This window comes from Nycticebus coucang, chromosome 18, assembly GCF_027406575.1.
Source record: "Nycticebus coucang isolate mNycCou1 chromosome 18, mNycCou1.pri, whole genome shotgun sequence".
NCBI classification, from domain to species: Eukaryota; Metazoa; Chordata; class Mammalia; order Primates; family Lorisidae; genus Nycticebus; species Nycticebus coucang.
The window spans coordinates 23,491,563-23,518,633 of record NC_069797.1 but is presented as its reverse complement, the minus strand read 5'-3'; the positions used below and the strand labels follow the sequence as shown (position 1 = coordinate 23,518,633).

The following is a 27,071-nucleotide window of genomic DNA, read 5'->3' as shown; positions in this document are numbered from 1 at the left end:
CGGACCCTGCTTTTCCGTCCCCAGGAAATGAAAGCCTTCCTACCCCGAATGCATGTTGGAAGTTGCAGTCCCTTCCCTAAAGGCTGCAGGCGGCCGCGCAGTCGTCGGTGGTCGCCTGAAGCCGCGAGCACGTGGCAAGGAAGGGGCGGAGCGCGCCAGCGGTCCGCACCCGCGAGGGGCCGGAGAGGCTGGAGCTCGCGCCCCCCGCCGCGGCGCCCTCCCGACATGCCAGAGGAGGCGGGCTTCCCGCCGGCCAAGAGATTCCGGCCCGGCGCTGGGCCTCCGAGCCGCGCCGGGTCCTTCCCTGCCAGGGGGCGAGTGGTGATGCTGCTGACTCCGGGCAGCGGCGGCAAAGGAGGAGGAGGCCGTAGGCAGCAGCCGCCACTGGCTCAGCCCTCGGTCAGTCCCTACCCTGAGGCCGTGGAGCTGCAGCGCCGGAGTCTGCCCATCTTCCAGGCGCGCGGCCAACTGCTGGCCCAGCTCCGAAACCTGGACAGCGCTGTCCTTATCGGTGAGTGTCCGCTTCAGCGGGCCCTTCTTTGCTTTACTGACTTTTCGAGAACAGTTGTTTCTTAAGTGCCTCTCACACCCTTTCGTTCATTCCTTCAACAAACCTGAATGTTTTTCTGCCGCATCTAGAGAAGGGCATCGGAGCAGAGTGCACAGCCCTGCCCTGGAGGCGCTGAGAGCCCTCTGAGAGTGACCGACTTGTGTAGGCAAAGGTTCACCTCCTGTGTGGAAGAGTCAAGGGGCCTACCGGGGACTTTCGGTAGAAGAGTGGATTTGACCTAGTCTGCGGGGAGGCGGCTGGGGACGTGGTCCTAGACTGTGCGTTGAGGGGTGGGAAGCAGTAGGTGAAGCAATCTAGGCTGAGGGCAGAGCCCGCCTGAGAGACTGGAGACTGGAAACAATCCCTCGAGTGGGAAATAGTAGCTTCTGATGCATGTAAAAAGGCAGCGTTGTGGGCAAGGACTGATTTCAATGGCCTTTGAGCCTTCACATTTAAGTAAGGAGGAGCTAGTGAAGAATGAGCCACCAAAGAGGGAAAGGAGTCCCAGGAGAGCTAGTAGGCAAAGGAATAGAGAGTTGTTAAAAGGAAGTGAGCACATGCAACAGGGAGGTCCGATAATATGTGGACTATGTGCCCCCTCCCCCCCAAAAAAAAGATGTCCACTGGACTTGGATATGAGGTGTTGATTGTGGATCCCATTGAGAACACTCTCAGCAGAGTGGTGGGTGTAACGTCTGATTTGTTATTGGGCAGAAAAGAAAGTAGGAGGTGAAAGAATGAAGGCATTGCAAGCAGGCTTCTGTTTTGAGAGAAAGGAGGGAAACTGAGAGAAACGTCCAAGTTACCATGGGGTTATGTCCCAATAAACCCATTACAGTAAGTTGAAAATATCATGTTATCAGCTACTTGGAAGGCTGAGGCAAGAGAATCGCCTAATCCCAAGAACTGGAGGTTGCTGTGAGCTGTGACGCTACGGCACTCTACTGAGGGCGACAAAGTGACACTCTTGTCTCTTAAAAAAAAAAAAGAAAAGAAAATATGTCACAGGGCCGAGTGCAGTGGCTCATGCCTATAATCTTAGCACTTTACAAGGCCACGGCAGGCAGATTACTTGAGTTCATAAGTTCAAGACCAGACTGAGCAAGAGTGAGACCCCCGTCTCTACTAAAAATTGAAAGGAAAAAAAATAGCCCAACATTGTGGTGGGCACCTGTAGTCCCAGCTATTCAGGAAGCTGAGGCAAGAGGATTGCTTGAGCCCAAGAGTTTGAAGTTGCTGTGAGCTGTGACGACACTGCACTCTAATGAGGGTAAAAAAGTGAGACTGCTGCAAAAAAAAAAAAAAAATCATGTCAAAAATTTATTTAATACAACTAACCTAATGAACATTGTAGCCTGGCCTGCCTTAAAAGTGCTCAGAACACTTACATTTGCCTACAGTTGGGCCATAACTCATTGCCTGTTGTATAAAAAAATCTTGACTATTTCGCGTAATTTATTGAATATTATGTGGAAAGTGAAAAACAGAATGGCTGTATGAGTACTCAAACTACAGTTTCTACTGAATGCGTATTGCTTTTGCACCATCTTAATGTCAAAGACTTAAGTTGGGGGCCACCTGTATTCAAAAGTTGAGGGGAAGAACTCAGTACAGAGGGAGGTTGAAGATAGAATCAAACTAACAGCAAAGATCAGGAAGCATGGGGGAGGGATGCACTTGGCAACAAGGGCTAGATGCAGTGCTGGGCAGGAAGAGTAGTACTCCTGTCTAAGATGCTGTGGGTCTGTAGAAAGAAGGTAAGAATGATGTGATTGCAGAAAAGTTTGTAGGAAAAGCAGAAGATCACATTTGAGAACCTCACTTTTCCTGTGCGACAGGTGCAGGAGCTCTTCTGAGAATGGGAATCACAGGGTGGCGCCTGTGGCTCAGTGAGTAGGGCGCCGGCCCCATATGCCGAGGGTGGCGGGTTCAAACCCAGCCCCGGCCAAACTGCAACAACAAAAAAATAGCCGGGCGTTGTGTTGGGCGCCTGTAGTCCCAGCTGCTCCGGAGGCTGAGGCAAGAGAATTGCGTAAGCCCAAGAGTAGAGGTTGCTGTGAGCCGTGTGACGCCACGGCACTCTACCTGAGGGCAGTACAGTGACACTCTGTCTCTACAAAAAAAATAAAATAAAATAAAAGAGAATGGGAATCACATGGCCTCAAATAGGGCCTTGGGGAGGATGGAGACAGAGGACAGGCTGGTAAAAAAAAAAAAGAAAGAAAAAGATCAGTGAAAGTGTTGGTGCCTAGGTGCATTTTGGCCCTACTACAAACTCTGGTTTGCCCCTATACAGCCAAATTACAAGTTCAGCAAACCAAATCTGAAAATCTAAAATCTGAAATGGGCTCATCGCCTGTAGCTCAGCTGCTAGGGCGTCAGCCACAAACACTGGAGCTGGCGGGTTCGAATCCAGCCTGGGCCTACCAAACAACAATGACAACTACAATAAAAAAAAAAAAAAATGGCTGGACGTGTGGCAGGTGCCTGTAGTCCCAGCTACTTGGGAGGCTGAGGCAAGAAAATTGCTTAAGCCCAAGGAGTTTGAGGTTGCTTTGAGCTGTGATGCCATGGCACTCTACCCAGGGCAACATAATGAGTCTCTGTCTCAAAAAATAAATAAATACAAATACAATAAAATCTGAAATAGTCCAGTGAGCATTTCCTTTGAATATTATGTTGGGCACTCAAAAAGTTTTGGACTTTGGAGCATCTTGGATTTCAAATGTTTCAGGTTTGGGGTGCTGGACCAGTAAGAATAATGCAAGTATTCCAAAATTCAAAAAAAGAAAAATCCAGAACATTTCCAGTCACAAGCATTTCAGATAAGGGGTACTCAACTTGTATTTTACTTTAGCAATGCTCAGTTCCTTGGCATAAAAGTATGAAAGATTGGCGGCACCTGTGGCTCAAGGAGTAGGGCGCCGGTTCCATATGCCGGAGGTGGTGGGTTCAAACCCAGCCCCGGCCAAAAAAAAAAAAAAGTATGAAAGATTGACAGAGACATTGATCCAGGTTTGGTGGATTCAGCAGGAAGACTGCAGAATAATCAAATTCTTAGTCTACGACTCTCGACTGGGTCAGGAAGGATGAGCAGTCAGGGTAGGGAGTGCTGATGAACGGAGAGAAAATGCATGAATAGTGGGACAGCAGGACTCTGGGGTCAGAAAGGTGTGGTGATAGCAAGGGAGAACAATGCACAGCTTTATTGCGTATTTGTTCTTTTTTTTTTTTTTTTTTTTTTTTTTTGTAGAGACAGAGTCTCACTGTACCGCCCTTGGTAGAGTGCCGTGGCGTCACACGGCTCACAGCAACCTCTAACTCTTGGGCTTACGCAATTCTCTTGCCTCAGCCTCCCAAGCAGCTGGGACTACAGGCGCCCGCCACAACGCCCGGCTATTTTTTTTTTTGTTCTTGCGGTTTGGCCGGGGCTGGGTTTGAACCCGCCACCCTCAGCATATGGGGCCAGCGCCCTACTCATTGAGCCACAGGCGCCGCCCGCGTATTTGTTCTAATTAGGTACTGCTAAGGGAGCACACAGTGGATAGAAAATAACATTTACTGATGCTTACTGTATGCAGGATGTTCAACTATTCATGAGAGACATTCAGACCTTATATGCCCTCGAGGAGCTTCTGGTATTGGAGGAGGACAGACACATTAAACACTTCTGTACAATGTAGGATGGTCAGTGCTAGAAGAGAGAGATAAGCAGGCACCAAGGACCCCAGAGGAGGGCCACCTGAGCACCCCCATGGGAGTGAGTTTGAGGCCTGACTCATCCTGTAGTTTGCCAGGTGGTCCCTGTGAGGGCAGGTATTCGGTAATAGCAGGCAAAGGCAGGGGATTTAGAACAAACCGGCAGGCTGTGGCATGGCCAAGACTTTATGAAGGCTGCACTGCATGAGTAGAGGTATCTACATCCAGCAGTCTTTTTTTTTTTTTTTTTGTAGAGACAGAGTCTCACTGTACCGCCCTCGGGTAGAGTGCCGTGGCGTCACACGGCTCACAGCAACCTCTAACTCTCAGGCTTACGCGATTCTCTTGCCTCAGCCTCCCGAGCAGCTGGGACTACAGGCACCCGCCACAACGCCCGGCTATTTTTTGGTTGCAGTTTGGCCGGGGCTGGGTTTGAACCTGCCACCCTCGGCATATGGGGCCGGCGCCCTACTCACTGAGCCACAGGCGCCGCCCCCAGCAGTCTTATTTTATTTAATTTTTCTTTTTCTTTTTTTTTGGTTAAGACAAGAGTCTTGTTCTGTTGCCCTGGCTAGGGTGCGGTGACATCATCACTGCAACCTTCAACTCCTAAGCTCAGGGGATCCTCCTGCCTGAGCCCTCTTAGTAGATGGGACAACAGCTAGTTTTTCTATTTTTTGCAGAGACCTCGGTGGGAGATGTCTTCCTCAGGCTGGTCTTGAACTCCTGGCCTCCAACAGTCCTCCTGACTTGGCCTCCCAGAGTGTTAGGATTGCAGGAGTGAGCCACTGCACCTGCCCTATTTAACTGTTTAACTGTATCAGATTCCCGTTGAATATTCATATTGTTTCAATTTTTTTCTGTCATGAGCAAAGTTGAATAAAACATGTTTGAAGCTATATCTTTATGTATATATCTTTAATTATTTCTTTAGAATCAATTTCTGCAAGTAAAAGTGTGAGTTAAAGGATATACACATTTTAAAGATTTTAAAAATACAGTTTGGCCTCCAGAGGAACTACACCAATTAACACTACCAGCGGTGTACACGAGCACCCGTTCTCCTGAGGCTTTTCCAGGTCACAGTATTTTCTTTTTTTTTTTTTTTTTATTGTTGGGGATTCATTGAGGGTACAATAAGCCAGGTTACAGTATTTTCTTTTATCTTTTTCTTCTGACTTTGAACTATGTGGTGAAATCTGTGTCACATGACATTTCAATGAGACTGTTTTTTTCTTTCTTAGGGGAAACTGGCTCAGGGAAAACAACTCAGATTCCTCAGTACCTCTACGAAGGAGGGATCAGCCGCCAGGGCATCATTGCTGTGACCCAGCCTCGCCGGGTGGCTGCCATCTCTCTTGCTACTAGAGTCTCAGATGAGAAGAGAACTGTACTTGGGAAGCTGGTACCTGATTTCCTTCTTTACTATCAGTACTTTTGACTAAACGTTCTCCCACTATGCCCCCTTCCTTTTATTTTTCTGAATAAGACTTTTTTTCCCATAGTGAGCATCTTTCTTGCCTGTTCTTCTAATTATTCTTACCACTTCCTGAGGAATCAGAGGCTCAAACAGGCGATCAGGCCCATGTGCTTTGTTTTTAAAATCTGTTGTTGAGCTAGGTAAATTAGTTGTTTTCTTTGAACATCTTTAAGTCTTCACTACCCTCTGTTAAATCTCTTTATCTATCTTTCTAGAAAAATTGTACACATTACTCTAGTGGGTATTGTTAGTATTGAGAATGAGCCTCAAAACTGCCTACTACGGATTTGGGTTTTTATGTGTGCACTCATTTCACTTAAAAACATCCTGAACATCTTTTCTGTACATAGTTTTACATGAAACCATTATATAGCTTGAGTAGGAGGTTAATTTTAAATTCTTTGTAATACTTACTATAATTGCAGTTGAAAGAATATGTCCATTGTCTGTGTACCCAGCTAGGACCAGGTTGGTGTTGGTCATGTTCACTGCAGATAGTGTAAGTGCCTACTCCAGTGCTGGCCACAGTGTGCGCTCCACAAGTGTTTTGTGAATGAATAATCGTTTCTTCCCACAGGTTGGCTACACAGTGCGCTTTGATGACGTCACCTCAGAAGACACCAGGATCAAGTTTCTTACAGATGGCATGCTTCTGCGTGAAGCAATTTCGGACTCCCTGCTTCGAAAGTACAGCTGTGTCATTTTGGATGAAGCCCACGAACGGACTATTCACACAGATGTGCTCTTTGGAGTGGTGAAAGCTGCACAGAAGAAGCGAAAGGAACTGGGGAAACTGCCCCTCAAGGTGTGTACAGCACACTGAAGGAAATAGGCCTGTGTTGCTTCCTCATAGTGTTTCTTCTCCCCTTTCTAACCACAATGGGGGCCTCAGTCACTGACTTTTGAGGCTTGGGAAGGACACAGAAAGGCTGTCCTAATGCTTGTTTCCCATCCTCCTCTTTGTTCTCTTTCATAGGTGATTGTGATGTCAGCTACCATGGATGTGGACCTATTCTCTCAGTATTTCAATGGCGCCCCTGTCCTCTACCTGGAGGGACGGCAGCATCCAATCCAGGTTTTTTATACCAAACAGCCTCAGCATGATTACCTGCATGCAGCGCTTGTTTCAGTCTTCCAGATCCACCAGGTATGGAGTTGGGTACAGATTCAAAAAGCTGTTTTAACTCGCAATTAGAAGTGAGAGCATTCAGCCTTGAAAAGTAAAGCTACTAAATAAAACAGTTTTGTGAGATGTGTCAGCAAGATGAATAAGGATTTTGTTGATTGCATCCAGCATTTTTTTTTTTTTGAGACAGAACTTCAAGCTGTCACCCTCACAGCAACCTCCAGCTCCTGGGCTTAAACGATTCTCTTGCCTGGGCCTCCCAAGTAGCTGGGACTACAGGCGCCCACCACAGTGCCTGGCTATTTTTTTTTTTCGTTGTAGTTGTCATTGTTTGGCAGGCCCGGGCTGGGTTTGAACCTGCCACCTCTGGTGTATGTGGCTGGCGACTTAGCCGCTTGAGCTATAGGTGCCAAGCCTGTGTCCAGCTTTTTATCTTTTATTTATGTTATCTTTTCTGTGAAAAGAAAAATAATCCTTTTCTGAACAGCATGTATCCTCTGCTGAGCCAGAAAACCTGCATATGTTAGAACAGTGGCTTACCAACTTTTTAAATCATAATTCCCAGAAAGAAGCATGTTTTATGTTACAACCAGTACATGATATATTTAACTGAAATAAGTCTCTGAAACGCTACCTCTTTTTTACTATAGGTGATGTACTGAAATTTTCAATCTTATTAAAAAAAAGTTGATATTGACTCAATAAGGGGTTGCAACTTAGCATTTTTTCTTTTTTTCTAAACTATATCGGAAATATTTCAAAATCACTTCTCATTTTATTAAATATTTTCTTAAAAAATTTGAGTGACTGAATCACTCCATTTTTGTTTAATTTGTATAAAATATGACTGGTTTTACCTTCCAATTAATGTTCTGAGAAAATCTAGAGACAAACTTTTAAAATTAAATTTTAAAAAAAAATTTTAGAGACGGGGGTTTCTTTGTTTTTGTTTTGAGACAGAGTCTCACTGTGTCACCCTGGGTAGAGTGCCGTGGCGTCACAACTCACTGCAACCTCAAATTCTTGGGCTTAATCAACCTTCTTGCCTCAGGCTCCCAAGTAGCTGGGACTATAGGCGCCTGGGATTTGAACCTGCCAGCCCAGGGGTATGTGGCCGGCGCCATAACCACTGAGCTACGGGTGCTGAACCATTTTGTTTTTGTTTTTGAGACAGAGTCTCACTGTGTCGCCCTTGGTAGAGCTACGGGTGCTGAACCTTTTTGTTTTTGTTTTTGAGACAGAGTCTCACTATGTTGCCCTGTGGTGTCATAGCTCACAGCAACCTCAAACTCTTGGGCTCATGCCATTCTCTTGCCTCAGCCTCCCGAGTAGCTGGAACTATGTCTGGCTATTTCTTGTTGCAGTTGTCGTTATTATTTAGCTGGCCTGGGCTGGGTGTGAACCCACCAGCCTGAGTGTATGTGGGCCGGTGCTATAACTACTGTGCCATGAGTGCTGAGCCTGTTTTTGTTTTTTGAGACAGAGTTTCACTCTGTCATCCTGAGTAGAGTGCTATGGCATCATCATAGCTCATAGCAACCTCAATCTCTGGGGCTCAAGCAATCCTCATGTCTCACCCTTCCCAGTAGCTGGGACTACAGGCACCTATCATGTTACCTGACTAGTTTTTTTTTTTTTCTTTCTTTTTTTAGCAGAGACCAGATCTTGCTGTTGCTCAGGTTGGTCTTGAACTCCTGAGCTCAACCAATCCACTTGCCTCAGCTTCCTAGAGTGCTAGGATTATAGGTGTGAGGCACCACATCTGGCTAAGAGACAGGGTCTTGCTTGCTACATTGCCCAGGTTGGTCTCAAACTCCTGTCCTTTAAACCTATCCTTCTGCCTTGTCTTCCCAAATACTGCAATTAGAGGCATGAGCCACTAGGCTTGGCCATTTTTATTTTAAACTAAGTTATGTATATGGAGTTTAAATTTTTAAAAAGTCAAGTAGTTAATATTAAAGGCTATAATAAAAGAATAGCAGTTGCTTTCCCTTCCCCATCATAGATTCTGCTTTTTAGGGTACCTACTTTCAATCCCTTAGCTGTTTCCTCTGGGTATTAACTTTTATATTTCTAAAATACCCTGCTTATACCACTACTTCATGAGTTACCGATATCAGGCATTATATGATAATTTCTTACCATGGTGATGAGGATGTTTTTTGTTTTGCTCACTTCATTTCTTTTATTGTCTAACATACTGTATCATTGAGTATAAGTGGTGAAGATTTAGAAATGACCCTTTCTAGTCCCTCTTTCCTCTGTCCTCTGTGACATAGTTCTATCTATCTACATACATATATATACATACACATAATTTATTTATTTATTTATTTTTTTTTGAGACAGAGTCTTACTTTGTCACCTTTGATAGAGTGCTATAGTGTCATAGCTCACAGCAACCTCAGACTCTCTTGCCTCAGCCTCCCAAGTAGCTGGGACTACAGGCACCTGCCACATTGCCTACCTATTTTTTAGAGACAGGGTCTTGCTCTTGCTCAGGCTGGTCTCGAAGCTGTGAGCTAAGGGCAATCCACCCACCTCAGCCTCCCAGAGTGCTAGGATTACAGGTGTGAGCCACTGGGCCCAGCCCTACAATATTTATTGTTTGTTTGTTTGTTTCGAGTTGGGGGTCTCTCTGTGTTGCTTAGGCTGGTCTTGATCTTTTGGAATCAAGCCATTCACCCACCCTGGCCTCTTGAGTAGCTGGGACTACAACTTGCACCACACAATATGTTTAAAATCCAGTATTAGGGGCTCGTCTCCCGTAGCACGGTGGTTACGGCGCTGGCCACATGCACCGAGGCTGGTGGGTTCTAACCCAGCCCAGGCCAGCTAAACAACAATGACAACTGCAACAAAAAAATAGCTGGGCATTGTGGTGGGTGCCTGTAGTCCCTGCTACTTGGGAGGCTGAGGCAAGAGAATCGCTTAAGCCCAAGAGTTTAAGGTTGCTGTGAGCTATGACACTACAGCACTCTACCAAGGGCAACATAATGACACTCTGTCTCAAAAAATAAATAAATAAATAAAATCCAGTGTTATGACCAGCTGCAGGGCCTCACAGCTGTAACCCTAGCACACGATCTAGGAGACCGAGGCAGGGGGATCACTTGAGTTCAAGACGAGACCCTGCCTCTACTGAAAATAGAAAAATTAGCCAGGCATCTTGGTAGGTGTCTATAGTCACAGCTACTCAGGAGGCTGAGGCAGGAGGATCGCTTGAACCAAGGAGTTTGAAGTTGCTATGAGCTAGGCTGATCCATGACATTAGCCTGGGCAGCAGAGTGAGACTCTGTTTCAAAATAAATAATTAAATACAGTGTCATATTAACAATATTATGATCATACATTACTAGCAGTATACCATCCCTATACCTTATTTCTTAGATAACACTATTATGTAAGTTTCCCATGTAGCTATGGCTAATTTTTCCCCAAATGTGTTAGCATCTCTCATATTTCAATAAATATTTTCTGTGTTCAAACATAGTCCATCTTTTCCCTTAGTTTGTTGTGCTGCTCTTCCAGTTGGAACAGGTGGGTTCTGTGTGGCCTCTGTGCAGCTGTCACATTGAGTCTTCCCTTTGCCATTCTCTTGTGGTAAAGCCCATTATGGCACCCCATGACTTCCTAGCCTCCTGGCTTTATTGCATAGAAGGAACCTGGGAATTTAATCTCACCGTACTCAGACTTTGAGCCAAAGCCCAGGTATTCACTCTCCCACAACACACCTTGCTCCCCCAAATTCTGAGCTTTTCTTGCTTCTCCAGGGAAATTGACTCATTATTTGTAGTTTCCCCTACCCAGCCAAAGCATTCAGCCCATCTTTTAAAAACAGATTGAACCCTCTCAATTGCCCATTCTCTTTGTCTTTCTGGGACAATGACCTTTACTATCATTTTGATAGTATTTGGGGAAGAATAAAGGTCAGTCATAAAGGTCATAAAGCAAACTTGAGAATGTTTTACAAATGATGGCTGCTGGTGCATTCAGGTTACATGATAGCTTTGACAAATTCTCCCACCAATGAAGTTTTAACTTTTAGATTTTGTCCTGTCTGTATATATCTCTGATCACTTGACCTGTTAATACTGAGCTAAAAACAAAATCCCAACATACAAATATATATATTTTTACATATATACATATAAACACACACATAATTATTATTAAACTTTAAAAAATTATTTTGCCATCAAGTACTTTACATCAAGCAGATTAATATATCTGAACAGACATCAAGGAAGAGTCAGATAAATAGGTATGTCTTTAATTCTTGAATGTTATTCCCTCTGAAGATGAAGAACCCAGTTAACCTTGGTGTTCTTAAGCAGATATACAAGTATAGTATTTCTTTTTTTTAATATGTTACTGTTTTGAATGTATGAATGCTTTTGATGGCTTTAAGTAAAGGCCCCTTTTCTAGTAGAAGTGACTACTTCTGGTAGCCTTCTGTTTTGTCAGCTTCATCTGTCAAGATGCTATGTAAGGAAGGATGCTTCATGCATATTTTATCTGCTTTTCTGATTGTGCTTTTCATGGTATTCTTATTACAAAAGCAATCTAGTGATTTTCCTTTAGAATTTCCTTAATGCTTTTTAAGCCTAGCTAGCTAACTTACACATGTTAATAGTTTCATACTTTGCTGTCAGGGTGTCAGGGAGACAATATCATTTAGACTCCTTTTATCTCCACAGTTACAAAAAATAACTCTGGGAAGCATCATTAATGGTCATTGTATTTTTCTGTGCAACCTGTACTTCTATCAATTCCTAGTAATCCCACTCTTTCTTTCTCATAGGAAGCCCCTTCTTCTCAGGACATCCTGGTGTTCCTGACAGGTCAGGAGGAGATTGAAGCAATGAACAAGACCTGCCGAGACATTGCAAAGCACCTTCCAGATGGTTGCCCCTCAATGGTGGTCCTTCCTTTGTATGCCTCTCTGCCCTATGCACAGCAGCTCCGTGTCTTCCAAGGGGCCCCAAAGGTGAGTGCACCATCTTTCCTATCCAGTCCCATCCCTGGACACCCAGAAGGACCCACCAGTGGGGCCTGTGTGCTTGTCACCAGGCTCCAGATAAGGTATATGAGATGAGATGCTCAGATACCAGATCAACTAGATGAGAAGGTGCTGGAATATAGTGCTCTCCTTTGCTAAAAACTGAAACAGTTGGGCTCAGTGGTTCACACCTGTAATCCCAGTGGCTCAGGAGGCTCAGATGGGGAAGGTCATTTGAGGCCAATAGCTCAAGACCAACCTACACAACATAGTGAAATGCTGTCTCTACAAGAAAAAAATAGAATTAGTAAGAAGTGGTGGTACATGCCTGCAGTCCCAGGTACTCGAGAGTCTGAGGCAGGAGCCCAGAAGCTTGAGGATGCGGTGAACTATGATTGTGCTACTGCGCGCCAGCTGGGTGGTAGAGTAATAACCTAATCTCTTGGAAAAACAAAATAAAACATCCCAGAGAAATAGTTACCAAGTTGCCTGGTGAGGGAGGTGCAAAGGCAAAAGCTGAAAGGTAAACAGGTGACTGTTCTGAGGGCCAACATAAACCACATTTGTCCATTGTGCTGTTATTGTGGGCCTCGGCTGCTGGCACTGTACTAAAGCTTACAGTGTCTCTCATCCCTATGGGAACCAGCAAGGTAGCTTATGACCCCATGGGGATACTGAGGCCCCAAGAGGGAAGTAACAATTGCCATATGGGCACTCAGTAAGTAACTGGCAGGGCTGGGTTTTCAACCCATATTTGCTTGTTTTTGAGTTTTGTGTTTGTTCCACTGCATCTCATCACCTGAAATTAATCTTTAGGACTGCAGCTTTCTTTCTGCCCCTGCCCAGTTAATGGCCCACCATTAATGTTAATGACTGCCATTAATAATAGAATCTTCTTTTCTTGATCATGAGTGAACTTGGAAATTAATGGTGAGAATATGTTTTAACACTGCTGAATCATACATGTGTCATACAGCTGTCTGGTTTTCTTCCTCCCTTTAGGGCTATCGCAAAGTGATCATTTCAACCAACATCGCTGAAACCTCCATAACCATTACAGGAATAAAATATGTAGTTGACACTGGCATGGTTAAAGCAAAGAAGTATAACCCTGGTGAGAATTTGTAGCTCATGAATGTCTCTCATATGTATAGCGAGCAACCACTGACACTAGTCCCACAGTTGTCCACTAAGTGAGCATTTCATATTTATGACCAAGTGAAATTTGGGTGGCAGGCACCATGGGTGAGACAGTACACAAGTTAAGTCCAGAAAGGAGTCTTGAGGCAGCTATATGGATGAGAAGTCAAGGCAGGAAAGAAGAGCCCAGGTTTAGTAAACTTGGGAACAGAGGGTCAGAGATCTGGGCAGAGATCTGGAAGCCACCCCCCCACACACACCAGAAGTTACACAGACTGATGGCTCTGAGGTCAGGGACAGCCTGACCCAAACAAAGGCTGTCATCAGAAATTGTGTTTCAGTGTGGCTGATTTGAGTGCCCAAATTTCCTAGAATGAACCAGTTCCCCTGGGATGGAGTGAGAGATGGAAGTGAAATACTAGCTGTCTCCTAAGGAGGTACAGTGGGAAGCTGAGTCACAGTCCTTTTCACTTGTGTGTTTTATACTTTGCTTTATTCCACAGAGGATTTGAGGCTGATGAAATGATTATTCCATGGCCAGGTGCAGTGGCTCTTGTTTGTAATCTTAGCACTCGAGGCGGGTGGATTGCCTGAGCTCACAGGTTTGAGAGTAGCCTGAGCAAGAGCGAGACCCCACCGCTAAAAATAGCCGGGCATTGTGGTGGGTGCCGATAGATGGGTGGATTGCCTGGGCCCAGGAGTTAGTGAGAACCTGTCTCTACTAAAAATAGAAAAACTAGGGGCACACACAGGCATAGGGGCACACACCTGTAGTCCCAGCTACTGGGAGGCTGAGGCAGGAGGATCGTTTGAGCACAAGAGTTTGAGGTTGATGTAAGCTATGACACCACGGTACTCTACTCAGGGCGAAAGAGTGAGACTCTGTCTCAAAAAAAGGAAATGAGTATCATTTATTCCTAGAAAACAAACATCCCATTATATTTGCTTTATAATAGAACTGGGAGGGGAGATAAAGCAAACGAATGACTTGAGGCATTCAATGTCTGATTTGTTGATTAGCGGTATGAGCAACCGTCCTAGCATCTGGAAGCTGTCCCAGGTTTAGCACTGAAAGTTCTGCATCCTGGGCAACTCTCAGTTCTAGGCACACTGGGGTTGTTGACCATCCTGTGATCTCAGCCCAAACCACTGATGCTACTCTTCTGGCCCTTGGTATATGCATGAGATTTTTTCGATGTTTTTCTGACAGATTTCACACAGGGCTCATTGCAAAGCCTTGTTTCACTCTAGGGCTAACCCTGTGCAGAGCAACCTGGTTTTGTGCTTTCTAATTTAGCTTTAAGTTTTTTTAGACCCCTGTATTGCAGAAAGAATCACTGGTGTTCTGAAGAATGCTTCTTTTTGTCAACGTTATAAAAACAATTTGTTTATGTGACAAGCAAAGCACTAATGGGGGCCATTCTCCTTCCAGACAGTGGTCTTGAGGTGTTAGCAGTGCAGAGGGTGTCAAAGACCCAAGCCTGGCAGCGCACAGGGAGGGCTGGCAGAGAAGACAGTGGCATCTGCTACCGACTGTATACTGAGGAGGAGTTTGAGAAGTTTGAGAAGACGACCGTGCCAGAGATCCAGAGGTAGGCCCCAGTGGCTTCTGCATGCCTGCCATTTGCTCCCATGTCTTTCCTGTCTGTTTGTGCTTGCCCAGAGCTGCAGGATTCACTCTCTCTCCTCACAGAGAGGCTCTGACTCACTGGCCAGGTAATTGTGAACAGCCCTCATCTCTCACTCTTCCTAGGTGTAACTTGGCCAGTGTGATGCTTCAGCTCCTAGCAATGAAAGTCCCAGATGTGCTCACCTTTGACTTCATGTCCAAACCGTCTCCAGGTAAGCAGAATCCTCAGTGTAGTGTATGGTAGATGAGTAGATAAACAACAACAAATGGACTCTTCCAAAAAATTATATTTTAGTTATCTCCTTTTGTCTATATAATTTTATAGATAACAATATTAGCTATCAGAGAAGCATCTCAAAATCACAAAATGATTTGTTTGCTTAGAGACAAGGTTTATTTAGAGTCAGGGTCTCACAATGTTGCCCAAGCTGGAGTGCAGTGGCTATTCACAGGCACAGTTAGTGTATGCCACGGCGCCTGGCTGTGAAATGCTGGATTCTGTGCTGTTAGCATCATCACAATCAGGTTCCTTACCCTCTGGAACCAGCAAAGGTCATGAGGCGGCTCCATGGGATGCTACAGAAACCTGATGAAATTTTATCAGTGCAAAGGCTGCAAAAATCAAATTTCTTTGCTTTTATCTAGAACTTGATCAGTCCCTGCTCTTCATTAATAATCTCTTGCTGGGCATGGTGGCTCACACCTGTAATCCTATCACTTTGGGAGACTGTAGTGGGAGGATCCCTTGTGGCCAGGAGTTTAAGGCTGCAGTGAACTGTGATCAGTCTGCTGTACTCCAGCCTGGGCAATAGAGCAAGACCCTCTCAAAAAAAAGTAATCTCTCTATGAAGGAAGATAACAACAATTGGGATTCTTAAAGATAGTATCTTTGGCATCAGGACCACTCATCAATACATCATTTTCCTCTTTTTTTTTTTTCTTTTAAAGAAATATAATTGGTTAAGAAAAAGTAGAAAGAGGGCAGCGCCTGTGGCTCAGTGGGTAGGGCACCGGTCCCATATACCGAGGGTGGTGGGTTCAAACCCGGCCCAGGCCAAACTGTAACAACAACAACAACAAAAAAATAGCCAGGCATTGAGGCGGGCGCCTATAGTCCCAGCTACTCGGGAGGCTGAGGCATGAGAATCGTGTAAGCCCAAGAGCTGGAGGTTGCTGTGAGCCTTGTGATGCCACGGCACTCTACTGAGGGCGGTAAAGTGAGACTCTGTCTCTACAAAAAAAGAAAAAGCGAACAATTGATGGGTATGCAAGAGTCCCATCTTTAGATTCATAGTTTTCCTTCCATAGAGCAGATACTGAGACCATTTTTCTAGTTGTCTTGTTTGGAAAAGTTTGTACATACGTGAGTGTCTCTTTTTGTTTTTTTGAGACAGAGTCTCAATGCTGGGGTTGAGTGCCATGGCATCATAACACAGTAACTTCAAATTCTTCGGCTCAAGAGATCCTCTTGTCACAGCCTCCTAAGTAGCTAGGACTAGAGGCACCCACCACAACGTCCAGCTATTTTTTTTTCTTTTTTTTGCAGTTTTTGGCCAGGGTCAGGTTTGAACCCACTACCTACAGTGTACGGAGCCAGTGCCCTACTCCTTGAGCCACAGGTGCCGCCCAGCTTTTTTTTTTTTTTTTTTAAGAGACAGGGTCCTGCTCTTGCTCAGGCTGGTTTCAATCTTCTGAGCTCAAGCAATCCACCTGCCTCGGCCTCTCAGAGTGCTAGGATTACAGGTGTGAGCCACCATGCCTGGCTTTATCTCTTTTTAAACACAAATAGCAACAACACACTTTGTACACTGTTCTGTGTTTGATAGTTTTTCTTTTTAGTGCTAAATCCCTACAGAGTAATAACATATGTAAGGTATAAGAGTTAATAAAATCAACACTGCGCACCTATTACCACTGCCATTGAAGCTTCTGGGATCCCTCCCTGGCTGCCCTCACCTCCTTCCCACTCCCTTACGGTAACCCCTCCTCCACCTTTTGTTTATAATTCCCTCATTTTTCTTTATGGTTTTACTATATGTGTATATATCCCTAAAGAATTTGTTGTTTTAGTTTGCAATTTATGTATTAATTCTTTAATAACGTTCATCATTCAACATGTTCTATAAGGTTTATTTGTGTTGAAGCTTTTTCACCACTAAATGCTGTTCCATTCTGTGAATAAACCAAAGTGCATTTATCCATCTTCTATTGATAAACACTGCTTTAGAAAAGCAATGAAAAGCACCATTTTTCTCTTTTTTTTTTTAAACAGAGCCTCACTTTGTCACCCCCAGTAGAGTGCTGTGGCACCATAGCTCACAGCAACCTCAAACTTTTGGGTTCAAGCAATTCTCTTGCCTCAGTCACCCAAGTAGCTGGGACTACAGGTGCCTGCCACAACGCCCAGATATTTGTTGTTGTTGTAGTTATTGTAGTTGTCATTGTTATTTAGCAGGCCCGGGCCAGGTTTGAACCCGAAAGCCCCAATGTATGTGGCCAGAGCCCTAACACTGAGCTATAGGTGCTGAGCCCACCTTGCTTTTTTCACTTATATTGTATAAATCATTCCCTGCTAGTATGTACGTATTTACTACATCCTTAGAAATTCTTTTTTATTCTTTCGTAGGTAATGCATTTACATGGTTCAAAATTTTAAAAATATAAGAGAGTAAATACAAATAGTAAATAGCATCTTTCTCACCCCTTGTCTCCTAGCCTCCCAGTGGCCTCTGAGGAAACTGGTATTTCCATTGTTATGTATTTGCTTCTGGAGATGTGGTCTCTGTACAAAGTATGAGTGTATCTGCAGATGAAATTTATAAGTGTTTTAAGCATTGCTGGGTCAAAAAGTATGTTCATTCAAAATTTACTTAGACATTGCCAAATTATAGGTCATTTTAAAGGGGAATTGAAATGAACACAGTGATGTCATTAACAGCTTTGACAAGTATGTTGAGGGGCAGTGGTGATTGTGATCTTTGCTGATGTTTGATAATAGAGTTATGAAAAGCTCCTAGAAATACTGAACTAGCTGTAACTTCATCCTTTTTTTGGATTTTTGGCTCCTCTGTTTCTTTAGATCACATTCAGGCGGCCATTGCCCAACTGGACCTGTTAGGTGCTCTTGAACATAAGGATGACCAGCTTACCCTGACGCCAATTGGAAGAAAGATGGCAGCATTTCCTTTAGAACCCAAATTTGCCAAAGTAAATTGATACCCTCTCCTCAGTCCCTTTTCTGTACATTGCAGGTTAGCAATCCCAAAGTTGACTACTGAACCCAGTGCTTCTAGATTAATATCACTTTTTCTCTTAAATAATTATCAGCCCCTTCTTTGTATATAACCCTGATTTATGTTCTGTGTGGGATTCAAAGACATATTAAGTGACAAGGAATTTGGAATCCTGTGGGAAGGTATTCATCTGTTTTATAATAAAGCAAAGTAACATTAATGTATATAGGCATTATTTTGGAAACAGTTGCCCTTAAACTCCTTAGAGGGAAGCTCCAAAAGCAATATACAGAAATACTGTGTTCAGGAATTAGGGAAAAGCTGGGTTTATACAGTTTGTAACTTTGATTTGCAGACCATCCTCCTGTCCCCCAAATTCCACTGTACAGAGGAGATTCTGACCATTGTCTCCCTGCTGTCCGTGGACAGTGTCCTCCACAACCCTCCTTCCCGGCGGGAGGAAGTGCAGGGTGTCCGAAAGAAGTTCATATCCAGCGAGGGAGACCACATTACCCTGCTCAACATCTATCGAACCTTCAAAAACACAGGCGGAAATAAGGTCAGCCTTCTTGTGTTCTTCTCAAATAATTCCTGCTGCTTTTAGGCATTTGAAATGTACTTTACCTTTTTGGCTGAATCACCTAAAAAGCTACCAAAAGAAAGCCAGATGTCATTTCAGAAATGTCTGAATACTGGGAGATCACCATGGAAAAAATGTCATTCCGGCCTTTGTTCTCCTTGTATTTAACTCGTACTTAATAGCTAAAACTTTGGTGATGCAGTTTCCTAGCCACAGATATTTTTTTTTCCCCATCTATCCCTAACTAGTAGTTTTTGTTGTTATGGTATTTGAGTTCCTTGAACTAAGATGGAAAACGGCAGTATATTCTGTCCTCTAGTAATAAAATCACTACTCATGCCATAGTGTGCATACTTTCACTTAAAAAGTGAAAGTGCCTGTGGCTCAGTGGGTAAGGCGCTAGCCCCATATACCAAGGATGGCGGGTTCAAACCCAGCCCCGGCCAAACTGCAACAAAAAAAATAGCCGGGTGTTGTGACGGGTGCCTGTAGTCCCAGCTACTTGGGAGGCTGAGGCAAGAAAATCGCCTAAGCCCAAGGATTTGGAGGTTGCTGTGAGCTGTGACGCCATGGCACTCTACCAAGGGCTATAAAGTGAGACTCTGTCTCAAAAAAAAAAAAAAAATAGCTACCACATAGTTTTAGTACTTATAACCAGGAGTATCCAGCTTTCTTTCTTTTCTGCCGCACATTGGAAGAATAAGAGTTGTGTTGAGCCTCACATTAAATACAAAAACCCTAATGATAGCTTATGAGTATAAAAAAAGGTCTGTGGCAATATCTGGCATCACAGATAAGCAAAATAGTCCTCCAATAATCTGCATGTGGCCGCAGGTTGGACACCCCTGCATACAATTTTTGCTATATGTATGCTTCAACTTATTTTTAAGGAAATTAAATGATGTGGATATAATAAAAGCCCTGTTCTGCCTGTCTCTCATTCCTTTCTTCTATATTGTAAGTACTGGCCTGAAGTTGGTGTGCATTCTCCATGGGTGAAAATATATTTCATATCTGTCAACATAATATACTATAAATATAAGTATTTTCTTACCCTGTCCTTTTGCAGCTTCTTTCTATTTCCTGGAGCTGCAGTGACCATCCTGTGTAGTTTTCCTTGTGCACATGGGGCAGAATTTCTCTAAGGCCAGTCCCTATGAGTAGACCTGCCAGGGCTTCATGCAGCTGACAAGTGGCTCCCCAAAGTTGGCAACATCTCTTTATATCCCTCAGGGTACTATGAGTTTCCATTTCCACCATCTTAGCTGAAATGACTTTAATTTTTGCCAAGTTGATGGATGTAAAATAGTATGTCAGTTTATTAAACTACAGTGCCATGATTTCTCAAGAGACTACGATTCCTTACCTAAGTTCATTGGGCCTTTATATTTCCTCTTCTGGGAGTTGTTCTTACCTTTGCCCATTTTTCTAGTGGGTTCTTGGTCTTAATGATTTGTAGGACTTTTTTAGTATTCTGGAGGTACTGATTCTTTACTGGGTGTGGTGATGCAAATACTCCAATCTATTTTTTTTCTTGGTCTCTTAACATAAGGAAATTTTTAGTTTTACTTTAGTTTAAATTATTAATATTTTTCTTTATAGTTCACGGGTTTTGGCACCTGAAGTTTTTCCGCTGAATTCAACTGTTCTAAAGTTTTTATATATTTTTTTTCTTTATAGAGATGAGAGGATTGTAATATCTCTTTTTCTCCTATTCAGGAATGGTGCAAAGAGAATTTTGTCAACAGTAAGAATATGACACTAGTCACTGAAGTCAGAGCACAGCTGAGGGACATCTGCTTAAAGGTATTATCTCTTCCTGGTGTTCTTTGGGTGACTAAACTGTCACTTTTCTAGTGAAAAGTTTTATTTTATTTTATCTTATTTTATTTACTCATTTTGTTTTTTAAGGAGACAGAGTTTCACTGTGTCGACCTCTGTAGAGTGATATTATATCACAGCTCATAGCAACCTCCAAATCTTGGGCTTAAGCGATTCTCTTGCCTCAGCCTCCCAAGTAGCTGGGACTACAGGTGCCCACCACAATGCCTAGCTATTTTTTTTGTTGCACTTGTCATTGTTTATTTAGCTGCCTGGGCTGGGTGTGAACCCGCCAGCCTCAGTGTATGTGGCTGGCACCATAACCATATGCTATGGGCACCGAGCCATCTAGTGAAAAATTTTAGATTGCTTATTGGTAGTGATTATAAAAAGAATTCTCAAAGTAGAAAATTTCACAAATAAGGAAGAAAATAAAAATTACCCAGTTTTACTTCTCAGTATTTTGGTTTATTTTCTAATAGTCTGGTTTTTTATTGCATTTTTCATATAGCTAAATTGTATGTGTAATTTATATTCAGTTTTATAAACTTTACATCTTCCAGTGTTACTGGAATTCTTTCTAAGGATTTTTTTAGTGGATTTATCTTTATTTTTTCACATCACAAAAGTAGTGCATAGTAATTAAATACTGTTACAATGGAGAAAATTGTGATTTGTAATGCAGAAATTTTAAATTTCCCATAATCCTGCCCATCCAGAGATAACCACTGTTAACATTTTGGGGTAGAGACTCAGCGCCCATAGCTCAGCGGTTAAGGTGCCAGCCACATAACACCAAGGCTGGTGGGTTCCATCCTAGCCCAGGCCTGCCAAAGAACAATGACAACTAGAACAAAAAAATAGCTGGGCATTGCGGCGGGCACCTGTAGTTCCAGCTACTTGGGAGGCTGAGGCAAGAGAATCACTTGAGCCCAAAAGTTTGAGGTTGCTGTGAGCTGTGATGCTACAGCACTCTACCAAGGGCGACATAGTGAGACTCTGTCTCAAAACAAACAAACAAAAAACCCCCAACATTTTGGGGTAGATTCTTCTAGAATTTGTCTCTGTGTGTATGTACACTCATACATATGAATATATCAAATTTTTCTTTTATAACAAATACAACATACATGTTCTGTAACTTTTTTCCAAGTAGTATACTTTTTTCAAGTAATACACTTTTTTTTTTCATAGTATACTTCTTGAATATTTACTGTGTCTAGGCTGTCTTTCAGTAACTGCACATATATATATCTCCTTCCTTTTAGTGACTTCTCAGCATTTCATTGTACTGTCAATGGAAAGTAACCCAAACTCTGTAAAAGAATTTAAAGAGATTTATTCTGAGCCAAGTTTGGGGACCATAGCACAGAGCCATGCCCAAGAAGCCTTGAGCAAGTTGACTTACTGTGATTGGGTTACAGGTTTTTTTGTTGTTGTTGTTTGTTTGTTTGTTTGAGACAGAATCTCACTTTGTTGCCCTCATAGCTTACAGCAACTTCAAACTCTTGGATTCAACGGGTTCTTTTGCCTCAGCCTCCCACGTAGCTGGGACTGTAGGCACCTGCCACAACACCTGGCTATTTTTAGAGACGGGGTCTCCCTCTTGCTCAGGCTGGTCTTGAACCTGTGAGCTCAGGCAGTCTACCCACCTTGGCCTCCCAGAGTGCTAGGATTACAGGCATGAGCCACCACACCTGGCCTACAGTTTGGTTTTATACATTTCAGGGAAACAGGAATTACATGTAAAGTCATAAGTCAGTATGGAAAGTGGAAAGTACAGAAAGCATACATTGGTTTGGCCCATAAAGGTGGGACATCTTGAAGTGGGATTAGGGCGGGAGTGAGGAGGCCAGCACTCTGGGAAGCCAAGGCAGGTGGATTTTACAGGTTATAGGTGGATTTAAAGATTCTTTGATTTGTAATTGGTTGAAGAAATTAAGCTTTCTCTAAGGCTTGGAACGTTTTTAAATTAAGGAAGTGTGCTAATCAGAGACTAGCCACCACATATATACCCAAACTCAGGTGATCTGTTAAGGAAATTGAGGACCTGGTGGTTTAAGCTTTGACTTGGCCTGTTAATGAGTTACAAACTCTATCTCTAAGAGGGGAGAGAGGGGCATATCTGACTTCCCTTCTCATGGCTAGCAACTCAGCTTTAGGATATTTCTGTCATCCCCTTAGTCAGGAGGGGGTCCATTCAGTCAGCTGGGAGGCTTAAGTTTTTGTTTTATTTTAGTATTTACTAAATACTAAATAGTATTTTAGTATCACAGTATTCACTTAAATGTATTAACAATGCCTCTAATAGTGGTCATTTGCATTGTGGTATAATTATTTTCCTACATTTATCTTTGTGCTCTGGTGCACATAGTATGAATTTCTAGATGGGGCCTCTAGATAGATAGATAGATAGATAGATAGATAGATAGATAGATAGATAGATAGATAGATAGATAGATAGATAGTCAGTCTTTAGGGTTTTTTTTTTTTTCTATTTTTAGTAGAAACATGGCTTTACACTTGATCAGGCTAGTCTTAGACTCCTGAGCTCAAGTGATCCTCCTGCCCACACTTCCCAGAGTACTAGGATTACATGTGTGAACCACTTCACCCAGCCGGGGGCTTTAGATTGTGATAGATATTGCCAAAGTATCCACCAGCAAGTTTTCATTTAGCTTATATGCCCTCTTAGAGGACATGACATTTAGAGACCTGCGTGGTGTTTAATGACCATATGACCTCCATGTTTACATCGGAGAAGGGTAGTTTATGTAAGTGTTCTTCTGTTGTTCCACACTGGGATAGTGTCTGTGCTTTTGCTGCCATAAACAACTCCATAGAGCAGCGGTTCTCAACCTGTGGGTCGCGACCCCTTTGGAGTTCGAACAGCCCTTTCACAGAGGTTGTCTAAATACATCCTACATATTAGATATTTATATTACAATTCATAACAGTAGCAGAATTTTAGTTATGAAGGAGCAACTAAAATAGTTTTAAGGTTGGGGGTTAACACAAAATGAGGAACTGTATTAAAGGGTCACAGCATTAGGAAGGTTGAAAACCACTGCTATAGAGAAGTGTGTGTATTACGCCTGTAATCCCAGCCCTGTGGGAGGCTGAGGAGGGAGGATTGCTTGAGCTCAGGAGTTCGAGGCTTGTCTGAGCGAGAGTGAGACCCCGACTCATGGAAAAAAATAGAAAAAACCCAGCCGGGCACCACAGCGAGCACCTGTAAGCCCAGCAGCTTCGGAGGCTGAGGCAGCAGGATGCCCACAGCCGGAGTCTGAGGTTGCAGTGAGCTACGATGCCATTGCCCTCTGCTCAGGGCATAGGGTAGAACTCTGTCTCGACAAAAAAAAAAAACAAGAAGTGTGTGTAAAGTGTCCTCTAAGATGGCCCCCTCTGTGCAGATTGTGTGCATGCTCCTGGAGACATTGTAGCCAGTACCCAGGCCTGTGTCCGATGGCAGCAGCCAATTGTTAGCACTACAGCTATTTCTTCTCCTTGTTTTTTTTTGGAGCCATAGTCTTACTTTGTCGCCCTTCGTAGAGTGCCATGGTATCATAGCTCACAGCAACCTAAAACTCTTGGGCTTAAGCGATGTTGCCTCAGCCTCCCAAGTAACTGGGACTACAGGCACCTGCCATAACACCTGGCTATTTTTAGAGATGAGGTGTTTCTCTGGCTCAGGCTGGTCTCGAACCTGTGAGCTTAGGTGATTCACCTACCTCAGCTCCCAGAGTGCTAGGATTACAGGCATCAGCCAGCATGCCCAGCTATTTCTTCTCTTAGTTGCCTGTTGTAGTCTGTATTTTACGCATCTTACCAAACACTTGTACATGAATGGTTTTTCTGCCAGTTTATCTATTGGCTTCATGACTCAATTAAATGATTGACAGTAGAAATGGTTCTTTTCTATTAATTCTGAACTTAGGACCTTTCAGTGGCCAAGGGTGCCTCTCTTTGCATGTCAGGCACTGGTCAAGAGGTGTGAGGTTGTATAAACCATTCAGCAAGGGCAGTAAGAGCAAGAACATCAACTGATGACTGACATTTCCCTTGCAGGGACAGGGGCAGCATGGCTAACCCATAGCACAGTGGTTATGGTGCCAGCCACATACACTGAGGGTGGGGGATTTGAACCCAGCCCCAGCCAGCTAAACAATGACAACTGCAATAAAAAATAGCCGGGCATTGTGGCGACCTGCAGTCCCAGCTACTTGGGAGGCTGAGGCAAGATTCTCGCTTAAGCCCAAGAGTTTGAGGTTGCTGTGAGCTGTGACGCGACGGCACTCTACCAAGGGTGACATAGTAAGACTCTGTCTCAAAAAAAAATAGAAGCAGCAAATGTGAAGGCGCAGATAGAAGTTGTGATACAGGGCTAGGGGAGAGAAGGCAGCTAACTATGGAAGATGTCTAAAGAAGAGGGATGAGAGAAAGACAGGCAAGGCGGGATCAGCATGGCTTGTTCAAGGCTTCACCACAAGAAGTTGGTTTTTTATTTGCCAGGAGCAATAGAGATGTTGAAGGTTTTTGAGTGGATGAGGATGATTGGAGTTGTGCTTAGGAAGATAAATTTGGCAGCATTGTGTAACATGAGTTGGAGTGAGGAGATGATGTCCTAGCACAGCAGGGAAGGGCCTTTCCTTACTAGCACGTCTTGATGGATCTTTAGGGGATGGGAGTGGGTCACCCAACCTACCTGTGGCTTATCTGAATGTCTCCCTCTTGGCCCTTCTGCTCCTGCATAGTGGTTTCCCTGTTTTAGGTCTGTTGATCCTGAAGGCATCTGAGGCAACCACCTCTGAGTGTCCATACCCACTCTGTTAGACTTGCAGTATAGGCTTCATTTCAGGTCCAGTTGTTTCAATACACCATGCAGTGCTGAGCAGTAGTTATGTGTGGGGTCTTCTTCATTTCTCATTTTCTCCTGAAACAGATGTCAATGCCAATCTTGTCATCCCGAGGAGACATGGAGAGCATCCGCCGCTGTCTGGCTCACAGCCTCTTCATGAGCACTGCTGAGCTTCAGCCAGATGGTACTTATGCCACCACGGACACCCACCAGCCGGTGGCCATCCACCCCTCGTCTGTCCTTTTCCACTGCAAGCCAGCCTGTGTAGTATACACCGAGCTCCTTCACACCAACAAGTGCTACATGCGGGACCTCTGCGTTGTGGATGCTGAGTGGCTGTATGAGGCTGCCCCTGAGTACTTCAGGAGGAAGCTGAGAACCGCCAGAAGCTGAGAACTGCCAGAAACTGAGCTGTTCCAGGAGGATGCTGCCAAAATTACTGGTGCCTGGGAACGTGGCCCACAGCTGTCCTTATAGCAGACTTCCAGGTTGGCTCCTAGAGAAGTAGCAGCTTTTAATGCAGCTAAACATGCCCAACTTCCAGGAGTTTGAAAGCATCTTTGCTTAAACACTGTATATTTGTACATTTATAGATTTGTAGATTTACATTCTGGAAACTTTAAAATCATGTTTCTGGTTTCTCGTGGCTGACCTTGAGTGACTTAGTTAACTTCTGAGCCTCAGTTTTCTCACATGGGAATAATAATAATAATAATAATTGCTTAGAGGATTGGGGTTATGAAGTTTAGAGAAAGTGAATAGAAAGTACCCAGAGCTATTTCTGGTGCATGACAGACATATAGTGAGCTGTGAGCCATTACGCTTACTGTTACTGCTTTCTGCATGACATGGATTAAGTACAACAAAATTTCAAGTTCTGTGACTGAGGGGACTTTTCTAGAATGAGAGCATAAGAGGTTGCAGAGCCTGGGTGTTTGTTGTCCTTGTTTCTATTTTAATGTCTAGCTGTATGAAGCTTTAAAATGGAAAAAATAGTGTGTGGTTCATGCCTGTGATGCTAGCACTCTGGGAGGCCGAGGCAGGTGGATTGCTCAAGCTCAGGAGTTCAAGACCAGCCTGAGCAAAGGCCAGACCTGTCTCTACTAAAAATAGAAAAACTAGCTGGGCATAGTGGTGCACACTTATAGACCCAGCTACTCAGGCTCAGGCAAAAGAATTGCTCAAGCCCCCAAATTTGAGGTTGCTGTGAGCTCTGATGCCACAGCATTCTACACAGGGCAACAGAGTAGGACTATGTCTCAAAAATAATATATAAATAAATTGGAAAACATAAGCAACTGACACCGGTAGGAGTTTACAGAGGGGGAGGTGCTGTTGTTTCTTACCTCTGGGATGGTCATCCCTATTGCTCTATGTCTGTCTCTAAGCAGAGCTCAGCGGAGGTGTCTTTTGGTCCTTCCTGCCTCTGTTGTACATGTCCCTGTCAGTGCTTTTAGGAGACATGTTTCTTGGGCAAAGGTTGATTTGTCCCTTCTGAATAGTGTCAAGTATAGACATGGAAAATTGACCTTTTAGTGTGCTCCCAAATACCCAATTGTCATTTTTCTCACTGAGTACCTGTGATCATGTGAATAAGGAATGACTCTGTGCTCCATTCTAGCTGTTTCTCATCACGCAGGGCCCCTGGTCAGAACTCTTGGGGGTGGGAGGGTAGAGGTGCATGGTCAGCGAGAGCCCAGAGAGCATTGGTTCATTCCCACCACCACATCTCTCATATTTTGCATCATATTGATTTTCTATGATTTTTTTCGTTTTTTTGTAGGGACTTAGGGACAGTTTGGCTTTGCTACTTCCTCACTGACAGGCTTCTCTCTAACATTCTCTACATTTGTCAGAGGGAATGAGAGGATCTCCACAGTCTCTTCCTATTCTGATTTTTTTTTTTTTTTTTTGGAGACAGAGTCTCAAGCTATTGCCCTGGGTAGAGTGCT

General features: G+C 43.7%; 1 protein-coding gene across 1 annotated transcript; it reads left to right on the top strand.

The window, feature by feature from the left end:
• Positions 1-22: 22 nt before the first annotated feature.
• Positions 23-26,401, top strand: DHX33 (DEAH-box helicase 33). The gene is made up of 12 exons (XM_053569324.1): positions 23-511; positions 5,494-5,654; positions 6,307-6,534; positions 6,706-6,876; positions 11,660-11,845; positions 12,860-12,971; positions 14,430-14,589; positions 14,751-14,839; positions 17,707-17,834; positions 18,216-18,419; positions 20,160-20,246; positions 25,204-26,401. Exons 1-12 carry the CDS (start codon positions 28-30, stop codon positions 25,510-25,512), a joined length of 2,319 nt encoding a protein of 772 aa, XP_053425299.1. The 5' UTR covers positions 23-27; the 3' UTR covers positions 25,513-26,401.
• Positions 26,402-27,071: the final 670 nt, after the last annotated feature.

Bases quoted from the DNA above. Each gene is read 5' to 3' on its own strand.
- DHX33 (XM_053569324.1), top strand. From the start codon at position 28: ATGAAAGCCTTCCTACCCCGAATGCATGTTGGAAGTTGCAGTCCCTTC. The intron at 6,535-6,705 runs GTGTGTACAGCA...TCTCTTTCATAG, and splicing joins TGGGGAAACTGCCCCTCAAG to GTGATTGTGATGTCAGCTAC. The intron at 14,840-17,706 runs GTAAGCAGAATC...CTGTTTCTTTAG, and splicing joins CATGTCCAAACCGTCTCCAG to ATCACATTCAGGCGGCCATT.